This window comes from Agrilus planipennis, unplaced genomic scaffold (genome assembly GCF_000699045.2).
Source record: "Agrilus planipennis isolate EAB-ADULT unplaced genomic scaffold, Apla_2.0 scaffold60, whole genome shotgun sequence".
In the NCBI taxonomy this organism is placed as follows: Eukaryota; Metazoa; Arthropoda; class Insecta; order Coleoptera; family Buprestidae; genus Agrilus; species Agrilus planipennis.
Window position 1 is genome coordinate 1,392,448 of NW_020438877.1, and position 15,444 is coordinate 1,407,891.

Sequence of the window (15,444 nt, forward strand, 5' to 3'; positions counted from 1 at the left end):
TACTGTTTTCTCAATGTCAACTACTCCGCGGTAATGTGCAATGTGTAACAATCTGGCTGAGGAGCGCAAGATAGTTCTAATAACTTCACGATTGATCATTTGACTTTCCTTAAAACTAAATAAATATTCATGGAACCATGGTACAATGTGAATCCGTTTGTTGATTATTATTTCGTCAATTGTGAATGATTAATAACGTGATAGGTAAGTGTTTTGTCGCATCAGATCAATCGAAGCCGACTTCTCCCTTATTCAGGTGCTTACAAAAAAAATAAAGTGTTTATTAAGATTTTGCTGATAACTAGAATATTTCAATGACTGGTAATTATCTTTCTATTTATAAGGATATATGCATTTACTTAATCAGTCAATACTTTCCCGTTTGCTTGTTGTTCCAAATCGTTAAAACGATGATGTTTGTTACATTTATTTGTTGGGCTATTTTAGCAAACTGTAAGTATTATTTATTAATTTTCTAATCCAACGAATTATTTTTGGTTTGTATTTTGCTGGTTAGTATTTTATTCCTATTTTAATCGGTATCTAGTTGCATATTATGTCTCAGTATTTAATATCATGCGTCAGTACTTCAAAGGTTTGTGGAGATAGAGTTTTCATTATAGTCTTAAGAATTGAACATAGTCTTTTATTCCCAATTTTTTATTGTTTTTCCTGCCTGAATAAATGAACATATTAAAAACTATTATCTATTTTAAACTTGGCGCATCCTTTTTACTACCGTAGTACTAGAGAACTGGCAACAGTGCGTGAACGAGTTAGTCGAGTAATTCATAATACACAGCTCGCCTCATTGGCTCCGCAAACGCAAGTTCCGCGAAGTCACTCATTCCACGTTGCTAGGTTGTCTGATATACTACACTTCTAGTCAATTTTACTCCGATTCGTAGTTTTTTGGTTGAGATTACTTCGAAACTAGACGGAGAGCGTTGAAATGCTTGTGAGAATTGGATATCCCGATACTCCAATTGCTTTCTCCTGACTTTTTAACTATATCTTATGAGCATAGTGAAATTTTGTATACCTTGAAACCAGTGCTCAGCAAACCTTTAAGTTGGAAGATATTGTTTCATGAATTTCAAAGTCACGAACTTTTAATTAAATAATTGAACAGGACAGCGGCGACAGAGGACATTTTGTCTTTCCTAGTAGCGGGCTGTGGTGGGAGGAGGTCCTGCTTGCTACCTGCGGTTTGCTGGTCCTTACTCTGGACGGCAAGATGTCTACTGGTGCTATTATATTGCTGTCGGAGGGATACCGCGATCGATCGTCCTCTTTTAAGTGCTCATTTAGAGACGCACTCCTCTACCCTTAGCACCATCGAAAAAGCCTGTTGCGGTATTTCAATTTTGCCATTGGTATAAAAGCAGAATTGGAAAACTTTATTTTATTAAATGAGATAACACACATTTGATACATACAGAAAGTTAAAGTGGGAAAAAGAATAAGATAGAACATGTGTATAAGCCGATGTGGAAGTAATTCAGAATCTCATGAGTCATGACCTTTGGTTACGTAATGATTGACCGTCGCCGTTTCCAGATTAGCAATCGTCAATTAATCGTTTCGTGTCTTTTAGCAACTTCATAGTCCTCCCTCTCCCACCATTGATACGTGGTGAGACCTTAAATTAACTCCCTTGCTCAAAATCACGTTTTTGTACAAGGTATCTTAAAACATTTCAGAATATTACCTTTAAATATAGGCATAATCTACTTTAATTCAGGAAAATTAAGTACCATGATAAATATGCCCAGGCTAGGTGCCATTCTTCAATGTAGAAATCGCACGTTCAAGGAAAAAAGTAAATATACGAAATATCTCACCACACCTCCCTTCCTCCATGGGATATTTCGTGATTTTTCTCGATCGCCCCTCTCCCTTTCGAGTCTTATGTGATTAATGGACGATCTCTTATCTGGAACTCCAGTCCCGGTCAAGGTTTTTGAAAAGTAGAATGTATTGAAATAAAGGCCACCCCTCGCGCAATTTGCGGCTTATGAGATTTTGAGATATCTCTAATATTCGCTGTAAACATTGGTATCAGTTAACAGATATGCAACCGCAAAGAAACGATTTTGTTTGGAACACCGTCCTACGGATATTCAAATCAAAATATATCCGTTTATTAATAGGTTTTGGCTTCACAGCAATTTACGTTCTTTTTAATTGATAATGCAGTTTATGTTGCAAAGATCCATCTGCCAATGCATCACCAACGCCATTTTTGAAAAGCAACTTGGAGACTAGAGTAACTAACGGATACAATGCAAGCAGACTGCAGTTTCCATATCAGGTTTCTGTTCAGTATGATTACGGACTCAACATGCAATTTTGGGATCACGTTTGCGGGGGAGCCATCATATCACGTACATACGTACTAACCGCTGCCCATTGCAAGTTTCTGGATGGAAACATGAAGATTGTTGCCGGCATTACAAATCTAGGAGAACAAGCTCAGGAGAGACAGGACATTTTAGCTGCAGAAGTTATCCACTACCCTACATATCCTATGTAAGTTTTCATGTTGATGACTTTTTGCTAATTACCATACAGGGCGTCACGAAATCATCGCACAAGCATTGCATTTCGCGATTTAGGAGAAAGGTCCAAGCCCAAAAATCCTGTGTCAGATTTTGATGTAATATTCTATTTTGGAAACACTTTCCATTAGAAAATTGGATTCGAATCAGATCAATCAAATGTATTTCATGCCGTTTTATATGATAAGGTCAAATAATAATTTTATAAGAAATATGCGTTGCACCAAGGAGTTTTCTTCTTAAATTTTCATGTACCTGGGTGATTGTGCTACTCTTCAGGCATTTCTTCTTGTTCGACTTTATCGGATGCTGATGCTGGCTTTCATCATGGCTATGGCTACGGAATAGATCAATAGAAATTACTCCGTAAGTTGGTGTGCCAGAAGATTATCCCTCTACCTAGTCCACTTTTTTCGTCTGATCTACCTTGTAGGAACATTTGTATCAAGTGGGTGTTTCTCATGATACGATCCAAATACTGCATCTTTCTTTCGTTTTTTTATGATGTACATAACCTGTAATTGGCAATTCATCCTTCTGAGGACCTCACCATTTATGGCCCAGTCAACCCAAGAAATTGTTAAGATTCTTCGATAGACCCACATTTCAAAATTCTGGATCCTTTTTTTCTATTGCTTCAGACAACGTCAAAGCCTCGGCACCATACGGGGTCTGTTCAAAAAGTATCTCGAATTGGAATTTCCACGGGTTACGTATATTAGATTTTAGAGTTTTTTGTGGTGTTACCTTAGTACTGGAGTCTCTCACTTATACCGACAAGTTCGGCCATGTTGAATGTTCAGTTAACTTTTGAAAGCTACTTTGCTTGCACGTATTTTGGCTCATCTTCGATTTTTGCCTATTCCAAAAAATGGATCAAAGAATCTGTAGCAAATTTTGTGTGAAAAACAAAATTAAGTGCGCGGACGCATTCCGAATGTTGACTGTCATATATGGTGAAGCAACATTGGACCGAAGCAACGTTTATCAGTGGTGGTAATCTAGAGGGTCATAACTGGTGACGAATCATGGGTTTATGGTTATGACGTGGAAAGCAAAGCTCAATCATCCCAGTGGAAGCTGCCGCAGGAGCCAGAATCGAAAAAAAACGCGCCAAGTTAAGTAGATTGTGAAGGTTTTGCTTACAGTCTTCTTCGATTGCAAGGGCGTGGTGCATCATATGAGTTCTTACCACAGGGTAGAACGGTCAGTAAGGAATATTACCTGCTGGCTATGCGCAATTTACGCGCAGCAATCCGCCAAAAACGCCCGAACTTGTGGAAGAAGAAAAATTGGCTTTTACACCATGATAACGTCCCTGCTCACACATCATTGTTTGTGCGCAAATGTTTAGTCAAAAACAATGCACTCTTAATCCCGCAGCCACCGTGTCCCCAGATTTGACCCCTTTGTGACTTTTTTGCCCCGAAGCTGAAGTGACTCATGAAATGACGACGCTACGCTACGATTGAGGAGATAAAGACGGCATCGAAGGAGAAGCTGAACAAGATCACAAAAAATGATTTTCTGAAGTGCTTCAAAGATGGGAAAAAAACGTTGGCACAAGTGTATAACATCTGGTGGGGATTAATTTGAAGGGGACAAAATAGATAGTCATGAATAAATAATTTTTGAAAGAACTTAAAATTCGCATACTTTTTGAACAGAACTCGTACAGCAATAACAAAAATATAGCAATTTATCGGTATATTAGATATTCATTTAGACGATTGGTTTAACGAATTAACGCTTTGTATTTTGTTGGCCAATAAAGTTTGTATAATCTTTATATATTTTGTAGTAATGATAAAACTGTAACTTTTGGAGACATCGCCCTGATAAGACTGGCAACTGCTTTAGTTTGGTCTCGAGCTGTACAACCAGTATCAATTAGCCAGCACAATTCGGAATCAGGTAATGCGATCTTGACTGGATGGGGTGAAATAAGTTCTAACAGCGTTTTGGCACCTGTAACACTACAGTGGGCTCAAGTACCAATTTTGAGCACAACAGGTAAATAAATTGTATTATTCATTTTCATGGTAGGTACTTGTACACTAGAGAATTTAGAAATTGGCTGTTTTGCTATATGTTAAATAAACGGATAATTAGCAATAGTATAAGCCGCTAAACGTCTTTAGGGAAAGAATAATGTTTGCGTCACTTTTTAATACACAACAGTACTTGCAGTAAGTAGTATACGTTCAAATGCATTGAAGATTTTGTTACCCTGAACTGCTTGATATGCAGTCTAGGTTAAACAAACTAAAAAACTACAAATGGCGCAGTAAACGCCATCTGTAGCACGATGCTACATTTTAGGATTACGTATGTTCCAACATGGTCCACTTGTGTGGATATCTACTTTCTGAAAACGAAATGATTAAGCTAACGTGCCTTTCACGTTGAGGTTGGCTACGCCGGGATTCGTTTTCAGCAAGTAGAGATCCACACAAGTGGACCTTGTTGGAGCATACGTAATCCTAAAATGTAGCATCGTGTTACAGATGGCGTTTACTGCGCCATTTGTAGTATTTTCTAAAACGCACTGTCAAGGCAGCAGGTAAAAGTTGGTCTGTGTTCTGTCGGAGCTGTCTGCGACGCGCTGATGAGATCTAAAAAGATCGAAATCGCGATCCGCGTCTGGCAGTATCGACAGAATACAGACCACTTCGAATTATTTTAAACTAAAACACATTTGCATCTTTCAATTGTGAAAGACTAAATTACAATTTAGTAGCAAAATGTTGCAGACTGATCGAATAAACGCTTTACCTTTATCATCTAACATACACTAACTTATTTAACCTACTGCATTTATTTGTCATGGATATCAAAAATAATCTTAATGTATATAATTGATCTTTGATACTTTGTGAGGGACCATTATAACTAAATTTTTAATTATTTCTGTAACTTTTCAATACTTCACTTAAACGTTACATTGTCTATCGTTTTAAAACTCCTAGGTTGAGTTCCTCCTGAGTTCTAAAACGATAAGCAATCAAACGTTACAGTGAAGTATGTATTGAAAAATTACAGAAATAATAAAAAATTAAGTTAAACTCAATGTAGTATTTTTCGGTCTACTTTTATTCGCAGTGTTGTGTTGGCACTATTGATTTTTTCGCTGAAATAACCGTTAGGTGCAGTCAATGAGACGTTACTAAAAAAGCGTTTCGATCACGACAGTACTTAGGATCTAGTAGGAGTATCAAACATTTCCGCTATGAAAGCTTAGGTACGAGATATAGTAAATATATTTTCTTCTTTTTAGTTTGCGCCAATACTGTTCGATCATTATCTCCGCAATTAGCAGATGCTCCGTTTGACAACACTATTATCTGCACGAATACAAGATCGACAACTTCGCCCGTTTCTGCTTGCAACGGTGACAGTGGAGGACCGTTGGTCCAAAATGGGGTAATCATAGGGGTAGTTTCCTGGGGAATTTCTCCGTGCGGAGAAATTTCAAATGCTCCGACCATGTACACGCGAGTAGCTTCCTATGCTTTGTGGATTGCACAATATGTTACCGACTTATAAATATTTGTCTTTTCACAAGTGTTACTTTTTGACAATAAAAACGATTAAATAGTGTGTTATTTGCTATTGTTTTCTTTATTTTTAACAAGGTCGTATCAAGCCAATATTAAGTTAGGGTCACGCACCTCCACCCTTTCCTGTCCTGAGTTAATCTTCGCATTTCTCTAAAACTAGAACAACCCATATCCTTAACTATTTGCAAACAGTAATCTAATCTAGGTCTACCTCTACCCCTCCTAACTCCCGTTTCTGCCTGTAATATGTCTCTGACTAGACCTTCGTGCCTGAGAAGGTGTCCTACTAACCTATCTCGGTTATTTCCTATAGACTTCGATCGAGTCCTCTGTTTTTAATACTTCTTCATTTCTAACCTTCTGTATCCGCGGTATCCTTATCATTCGCCTATAACATTACATTTCGAACGCTTCTAACCTTTTCTTTTCCGCAGCGCCCACTTTCCATGTTTCACACCCGTACGCGCTGCGTTCCAAACATACACCTTTAACAATCTCTTTCGAATTTCTAAATTAGTTGTTTCCGAGCATAGAATTGACTTTTTTTTGTTGAAGGCGACTCGACCCTGTGCTATCCTCTGCTTTATATCCCTACTATTCCTTCCGTTCTAAATTATCTGACTTCCTACTTCCTAGTACCTAAGATCAGCCACTTCTTCGTCTCCTATCTTTATATTCGCTCTTTCCCTACCTTCTCTTCCATTGCATATATTGCAGTGTTTTCGTTTTACTTTTATTTATTTTCATACAATACTGTTTTGTCAATATCGCTTCCATTTTATTATTAAAGCTATTTCTAACTCCTCCGCGCTAGACGATAATACTGCTATTTTTTTATAACGAGAACAGTATTTTTTTATGGATAGAGAAATTAACGTAAGTGTTGACGTTCTTTTGTATTGTAAATTTGTGGCATTTTCCTTGAAATTCTACATTAGCTTCTAAGGACTTAAAGGATATAAAGTTTAATCGATTTAATAAATTAAGTGTGGCATCCAATATCCTTTTCTTCTTTTATTAATATTAATATTGAATTTCAGTGATATGCTACCATCTGCTAGTAGTAATACGTGTCACCTNGATAGAGAAATTAACGTAAGTGTTGACGTTCTTTTGTATTGTAAATTTGTGGCATTTTCCTTGAAATTCTACATTAGCTTCTAAGGACTTAAAGGATATAAAGTTTAATCGATTTAATAAATTAAGTGTGGCATCCAATATCCTTTTCTTCTTTTATTAATATTAATATTGAATTTCAGTGATATGCTACCATCTGCTAGTAGTAATACGTGTCACCTCGATACGATAAGTAGAATTCCATAGCGGCAACTTCTGTAGTACTCTAGCGCCGTAGTATGATAGCAACTCAAACCATAGATGTCGCAGCGATGTACTTACGCGGCAAGATGAATAATATTTAATTACTGCCATAAATCTGAGATTGTGTTGATATGCCAACGAAATTGTGTCGTATATAACAAAAGAAAAACCGGTCTAGTATGAATTGCACTCGCGCACCGAGGGTTCCGTACAAACTTAAAGGGCTGTATCGTTTGATTGCGACTTAGCATAGAAGTCGGGAATTATTCAATTAAATCGATTTTATGTTTAGCATATTATTATTTCCACTATAACAAGAGTTACTATTTTCCACATTGTTTAATTACATTCTTCAGCAAATATTCACTACTTATGTTTATTTATACAATATTTTACATAAATACAATAATTGCAGCGCTTATATGATTCTAGTATTTATAATAGTTATTATTTTTAATACCCCCAGTGGGTTATACCAACGTAACTTGTAGCACCCTTGTGATCGTCATGGCTTGAAGGAGTATGTGCAGGATGATGTGCATCGTTATTATGGTGGTCGGAACCACCATGTCCGTAATAGTGTCCTTCATGGTGATCACTATACACAGGGTCATATGGGATATATTTTCCGTATCCAGGATGATAATAGTGTCCGGGATGAGCAGAATCGCTATCAAAGCTCGGTTTGATATTTTTTCCTGGTCGAGTTACCTTGTATCCACCTTGAACTCCTTTGTTGTGACCATAAAACCCAGGATAACTGGAACTTCCTCTATGATTATCGTTATAATATTTGTCATGGTTGTCATTATTTTTAGAAACATCTTTTCCTATATGATTTTCATCATAATATTTCCCCTGGTGGTATGGATGATGAGATTCTCCGGTATATTTTCCATCATTATGTTTATCGTATGTTGTCTTGGGATTATATTTTCCATAACTATCATAATTTTTTGGATCGTATTTTCCATAGTGATCATAATTATTAGGGTAGTATTTTCCGTAATAACCTAGATAAGGATTGTTACCATAGTATTTATTATTATTGTTATCATTATGTTTTCCATTGATCACTGGATGGTAAGCTGTTCCAATCCTTTTCACAACTGCTTGGAATCCTTTATGGGGTCCCGCAACATAATCTACAACTCTTTTTGTACCATCGGGTTCATCGAAGGAGTATGAGCCCTTCACTACGTCGCCATCTTTTTCTTCGTGCTGATGTTTATGGTCTTTGGTATGGGGATCATTTACACCATAGCTGAATTGATAATATCCAGGAGTCTAATAATGTAAAATGTTATCCAATTTTGATTAAATTGTTTGAATTTGATAAAAATCATAAAAATGGGTAAGTGTTAATTACAAAGATTAACCTGTCTTTCCTAAATTGATTGGAACAAGCTGTTATCTACCTATATTGAAAGAGTTATTTCCTCCGCTCTTCCTGCGGAAGGCATTCATTTCAAACGGTTAATTTAATATAGTCTTAACGATTGATCTATCAACAATCGTAAGCGTATGTACCAATTTCTTTTTTGTTTTGTGCGTTAATAAGAAGCCTAGTCAATATACGAATATAAATTAAATCCATATTAAACAGAAGTAGAATGTATCAGTAACAGAACAAAGTTCTCTTTGCAAATTAATTAATTAGCAATAGAAATAGACACTGTGGTTTTCAAACCCTCCAACTGGCTCCAAATTGTTACCATACACTCCTTTATGGATTACGGATGATGAAAAGAACTTTTGACTACTTGAATCGGAAGAAATGCATCAATGGGTTGCAGATTATACATATAGTATAAGTTGGATGACTTTACATAGCAAAGTGAATTCTTCAAAAAAAAAAAAACTAAAAAACTTTTTGGTGTTTCATTTCCATTAGTAATACTGGTGGGCGGGTAGTCCCTCCGGACTGCACCGAAAGGTAGAGCGGAAGACCCCTTCAGCCTCATTTCAGGAATCGTTGGAATAGGTGGATGGTGATTCGGGTGAGATAAATAAAAAGAGAAGGTAGAGGTTTTTAGTCGGTAGGTCCGAGGAATCCGACACTATCCAGTCGTAAGGACGGCTGGGTGTCTTTTGAAGTTTTCCCCTCTTCCACAAAAACATAAAAAAAGGAACCCACAGAAAAACTTGGATCAAGGCAGACGGACCTGGAATCGAACTGGCGTCCTCTCGAATAATAAGCAACATGCTTATGACCTATAAGTACTTAATCAAAAATTTGGGGGAAACCTAACTTAATCTACCTTACCCTACTCTCGTAACACAACACAACACAAACAAACTTACGGTTGACAATAATCCTCTTTGCCCATATTGGGTATACAACTCCCAAGGGATACTATCTGACGAAAATCTGAAGCTAATATAAAGGTTTTCCTTTCCAAAAATATATATGTATTAATGTGAAAATTCATTTACAATTTTTTAATTTTTAACCTACTGTAAGCTACTATATTGGTGCGTAAAGCCATAGGTCTCGGGTTCGATTCCCGGCGAGGGTATGACAACAACAACAATTTTTTTTTCATTAGCCTGAGGTAATTTATAGTGGGTTAAAAATTAAAAAGCTGAAAATAAATTTTCACATTAATATTTGATATTAACTACTATTAAAAATGTCAAAGTATTTCATATAGTATTAATATTTTAAAGTACCGTCACGGAAAAAAGAATTGTTTATACTACTACTGGTTTAATTCGCCAAAAATTCTTTTAAATATCATCATAATCCCTAAAGGAATGTGTGGTAAAAATTTGAAGTCAATCGAAGGGTGACCTTTTCGGAATTCCAGACGAAATAAATAACATCAGAGATTAATAATAATAGATTTCATATTCCGTTCGGGCTATATATTAAAAAAATAATAAAAAATAATTTTCATTTTGAAAATGTCTTGCAGGCTAAGCTACGTCTACGTAATCCAAGCAACGAAACTGTATTTTGAGGCTTACTCCTTAAACACAATGCTAATTAGTTAATTACTTGTACAGATCCAGATACTTACAGTTGCATGTTGATGTGAAAAGGCGACCGCGATACATGGTAATGCTAGCAAAAACACGTAAACCTGAAACAAATTTAATTAATTTCTATTCCCAAAGGAAACATTTGGAAAATATGTAAATGTGTGTAATCATACCACTTTATAGCGCATGTTGTTTTCGGCAGCTGTAGGTATTAGTTAGTTGTCAGTGCTGATGTGATTAAAATATTAAAACCACTCTACCTTATATATACGTAGCAACCAATAAATAAGAATTTATTAGGTAATTTCATAAATCTATTCATTTCATGTGTACAAGGAGATCTTTTATTTCTTAAAAATTCTTTAAAATGTTGAAACTACACATGAATGAACATGTACCTATTTAAAAACTATGCATTTATTGTATAAAATTTGAAAAAAGTTGCCATGGTAGAAATAATTCTAAATTTTTATCCAATTTTATCTGAACTACCTAATTTATCTGCTACATAAAATAATGTTCGTACTGTTTTCTTATACTATATTAAGTAGGTTCTTGTTAGTACAGGGTGTAACAGAAGTAGGTGCCGAGCATTCGAGGGAGTCAACTGGATGTAATAAACAATCGCATGATGAATTCAGCAGCATGGTTAGAGGCAATTTTTTTTTTTAAAAATCACAATCACAAGCCAGTCCTGTGCTTTCAAAATTACCTATTTAGAGGAAAATTTTAGAGAAAGCAGATTAAGCAATTCGTATACATAGGCTTCACATACGATTTAGAAAATCAAGAATATCGTTTTTGAAGTTTTGGGTGTGATATTTTCAAGGAAATCTAAGAACGTGCCTTATCCTAACTATTTTTGAAATTACTGCATTATAAAACATGAAAATAAAGTAAATATTTGTATATCAAAACATACTTGAAAGTAGAGGTGAATTAGATTCCCGGCTCTGATAGAGAAATACGTCCCGCAACGCTGCACTCAATCAGCTGGTGATTAGCAGCATCCTTGTTGCATTTGTTTTGTATTTTTTTTTACTTCTGTATTGTTTATTTGTTAGATTCAGGATGTTTCCAAGGTCTAATAGCCGTTTATCCTTTTAACGTTTAAACGTCATGTGAGGCAATCAATGTGCAGTTCAGTAAACTAATTCAGCAAAACATCAGTCATTAGTATTGGGATCCGTCAAATGGGCATACACCATCTGGTGGCAAAATTTATAACTCGAATGAGGGAAAAATTTACATAGGAACTGTGCACCCAAATTGTAAAATTGTTTATTAANATAATAAAAAATAATTTTCATTTTGAAAATGTCTTGCAGGCTAAGCTACGTCTACGTAATCCAAGCAACGAAACTGTATTTTGAGGCTTACTCCTTAAACACAATGCTAATTAGTTAATTACTTGTACAGATCCAGATACTTACAGTTGCATGTTGATGTGAAAAGGCGACCGCGATACATGGTAATGCTAGCAAAAACACGTAAACCTGAAACAAATTTAATTAATTTCTATTCCCAAAGGAAACATTTGGAAAATATGTAAATGTGTGTAATCATACCACTTTATAGCGCATGTTGTTTTCGGCAGCTGTAGGTATTAGTTAGTTGTCAGTGCTGATGTGATTAAAATATTAAAACAACTCTACCTTATATATACGTAGCAACCAATAAATAAGAATTTATTAGGTAATTTCATAAATCTATTCATTTCATGTGTACAAGGAGATCTTTTATTTCTTAAAAATTCTTTAAAATGTTGAAACTACACATGAATGAACATGTACCTATTTAAAAACTATGCATTTATTGTATAAAATTTGAAAAAAGTTGCCATGGTAGAAATAATTCTAAATTTTTATCCAATTTTATCTGAACTACCTAATTTATCTGCTACATAAAATAATGTTCGTACTGTTTTCTTATACTATATTAAGTAGGTTCTTGTTAGTACAGGGTGTAACAGAAGTAGGTGCCGAGCATTCGAGGGAGTCAACTGGATGTAATAAACAATCGCATGATGAATTCAGCAGCATGGTTAGAGGCAATTTTTTTTTTTAAAAATCACAATCACAAGCCAGTCCTGTGCTTTCAAAATTACCTATTTAGAGGAAAATTTTAGAGAAAGCAGATTAAGCAATTCGTATACATAGGCTTCACATACGATTTAGAAAATCAAGAATATCGTTTTTGAAGTTTTGGGTGTGATATTTTCAAGGAAATCTAAGAACGTGCCTTATCCTAACTATTTTTGAAATTACTGCATTATAAAACATGAAAATAAAGTAAATATTTGTATATCAAAACATACTTGAAAGTAGAGGTGAATTAGATTCCCGGCTCTGATAGAGAAATACGTCCCGCAACGCTGCACTCAATCAGCTGGTGATTAGCAGCATCCTTGTTGCATTTGTTTTGTATTTTTTTTTACTTCTGTATTGTTTATTTGTTAGATTCAGGATGTTTCCAAGGTCTAATAGCCGTTTATCCTTTTAACGTTTAAACGTCATGTGAGGCAATCAATGTGCAGTTCAGTAAACTAATTCAGCAAAACATCAGTCATTAGTATTGGGATCCGTCAAATGGGCATACACCATCTGGTGGCAAAATTTATAACTCGAATGAGGGAAAAATTTACATAGGAACTGTGCACCCAAATTGTAAAATTGTTTATTAAAATAATAAAACACGTTAAAAAAGTAAAAATTTTTTTGATGATGGAGTCGACGAAGTTTTCTTCTAAAGTTAAATCAAATAAAAAGTTAATATGTTCAGTGAAAAGCTGCAATAGCACTTCAGACATAGATCTTCACTCTTCACCTACATTAACTACTTTCCAATAAAAACTAACCGTTTTATATATGTAAAAAATATATTCGGAAAATTAGAGAAAAAAGTAAACTAATAGAAGCTTGGATGAAAGCAGTAGGTATCAAAGAAGTGAATTCCGGAATAAAAATTTGTTCACGTCATTTTAATGCACATGATTATATTTCAGCAAGTATTTACCATCAGCCATAACCTTAATATTTAAAACTAGAATCATACTAAAATTATAAAGTGAGAAATTATTTATTCCTGTGTAATTGATTTAACACAATTCTAATGATACGATATAAGTATTTTGAGGTTAAGAACCTACCTGCTGCAATACAACAAAGTTGCAATAATGTGTTTGCAACGTTCTCTTAAATCGGCTTTGCACGTGCAAGTCATTGATATGATTTTGCTTAAATCACCCAGAATCACCTCACCAATTATATAACGTGAATCACTTTTTAAATCCGAAGTTTGTAAAAAGTAGGCAGTAAACTTGACGGAATTTGAAGGCTAGCTTCCGGATTTGTTATTTCCGAATTTTATAATGTGGTTGGCATTAAAAACACGCTCACCTTCAACGAAATTTCATTTCCGAGGCTTTGTGTCAGCCCAATCACATATTGTGTCAATACTTATCATTTTATCGTAATTTAAAAACTTGGAAACTGCATGATACACTATAGGAACTACGATAAATTTTCCCTAATCGGCGCCATGTTTTTAGGCTCCTCCCATTTGACGGATCCCAATAGGTCAGTCACTGTAGAAGAGTTGTCGTTACAATAATGTGACATGACACGTATTTACAGGTTTGAATCATATCACCGCTATAGGGAGGAAATTCTCGATGCAAAGGAATCCCCTAAATAGTACCCGCGAAATAGCATAGAACGTTTGCTCCTCCCATGTGACAGTTTTCAAATTTTAAAGGGACAGCTACTGCATCCTTATCATTTGCAGAGAGTGCAAGCCTTACTTCCAACTGATTTTCAGCCGCGAGTGCATTTGTGTAGATGGTTACGGACGGAATTTGGAATTTTCACAATAATTACAATTGGTTCGACGCAAATTCGCATGTTGTACATTCTACGCTGTCTCTTAGACATCTTAGACATTCGATTATCAGTAATTTTTCCATTCTTCATCCATTTAGCTGCAGCATTTTTATCCTCTATTCGGTAGACACCTATGTTGCCAATTCACGCACAGGACCGGCTTCGGATTGTAAATTATTGTGATTTACTTTTTTGCCTTTAACGACGCTGCTGAATTCACTGAGCGATTGTATATTGCATCTTGTTTACATTCTTTCAAAGTTCGGCATTTATTTCTGTTACACCCTGTATATTTAGATGCAATATGTATATTGTACCTACGTACATACAACATGAGTAAAGCAAATATTAAATGAATAATTAATTGCTTGATTTATTTCTATCCAAAACCCGTGCCAAAAGTGTCATTTCGTTTATATATGTTTGCAAGAGTTATATTCACCTATATTTCACACGCTAAGCATTGAGTATTATATTACTCGTATGTTCTATGTATTGCATTAAATCTAATGCCTCATCATTTTTTTTATATATGTATTATGTATTTTCATTTTTTATGTGTAGAGAAAAGAAAGAATAGTTTTTAGAGTAAGTTACTTTTCATCCTTCTAATAAGGAAGTCGATTGTAATTTCTAGTTTTTAATAAACGTTTTTAAAAACAAAGTTTCAAATTCCCGAAACTTAATTGGCGCAGTCAGTAGGATAGTTAAACGGTTCGGACAAAAATCGCCAAAAAAGGACCGCGTCGTTTTNTGTTTGCAATAAATAAAAGCCAGAACAATTGTTTGATGTTAACAAAAGCTGAGCACTAATTAGTTCTAACAAGTATTAGTTAAAATATGGTAGTTGTCACTATTAATTTCCATTTGATCATTTGTTATATCAAATTTTTTGTATATGCTAATTTTTATACTTTGTAATAACGATTTATTAATCTTGTCAGTTTTTTGCTCTCAACGTTTCGTCGACACGCATGGACGAAATCTTCAGGAGTTCTTCTTCCTAGATGGTAGGTCGAAGTCCTACTCAAAACTCCGAACGACGGCCAAAAGGCCCAAAAATTGACATTTGTATCAACGAAGGCAGCAAAAGCTTGAATACATTTGTGATTATTTAATCCTTTATTTGCAAGACTT

The 15,444-nt window shown here is 35.1% G+C and overlaps 2 protein-coding genes across 3 annotated transcripts; one reads left to right on the top strand and one right to left on the bottom strand.

The window, feature by feature from the left end:
- Positions 1 to 345: 345 nt before the first annotated feature.
- On the top strand, positions 346 to 6,171 carry LOC108735964 (trypsin alpha-like). Its single transcript, XM_018468209.1, has 4 exons — positions 346 to 453; positions 2,214 to 2,532; positions 4,363 to 4,574; positions 5,839 to 6,171. The coding sequence occupies exons 1-4, from the start codon at positions 411 to 413 to the stop codon at positions 6,105 to 6,107; spliced, it is 843 nt and encodes a 280-aa protein (XP_018323711.1). The 5' UTR covers positions 346 to 410; the 3' UTR covers positions 6,108 to 6,171.
- A 1,613-nt stretch (positions 6,172 to 7,784) lies between these two features.
- On the bottom strand, positions 7,785 to 12,057 carry LOC108735952 (histidine-rich glycoprotein-like). 2 transcript variants are annotated; one of them, XM_025981425.1, is made up of 3 exons: positions 11,995 to 12,057; positions 11,860 to 11,922; positions 7,785 to 8,728 (listed from the first exon to the last, which is right to left on the bottom strand). In XM_025981425.1, the coding sequence occupies exons 1-3, from the start codon at positions 12,007 to 12,009 to the stop codon at positions 7,895 to 7,897; spliced, it is 912 nt and encodes a 303-aa protein (XP_025837210.1). In that variant the 5' UTR covers positions 12,010 to 12,057; the 3' UTR covers positions 7,785 to 7,894. The 2 variants fall into 2 exon arrangements, with proteins under 2 accessions (XP_025837210.1, XP_018323695.1); XM_018468193.1 differs by lacking the exons at positions 11,860 to 11,922; positions 11,995 to 12,057 and adding exons at positions 10,465 to 10,527; positions 10,600 to 10,662.
- Between the last annotated feature and the right edge of the window lie 3,387 nt (positions 12,058 to 15,444).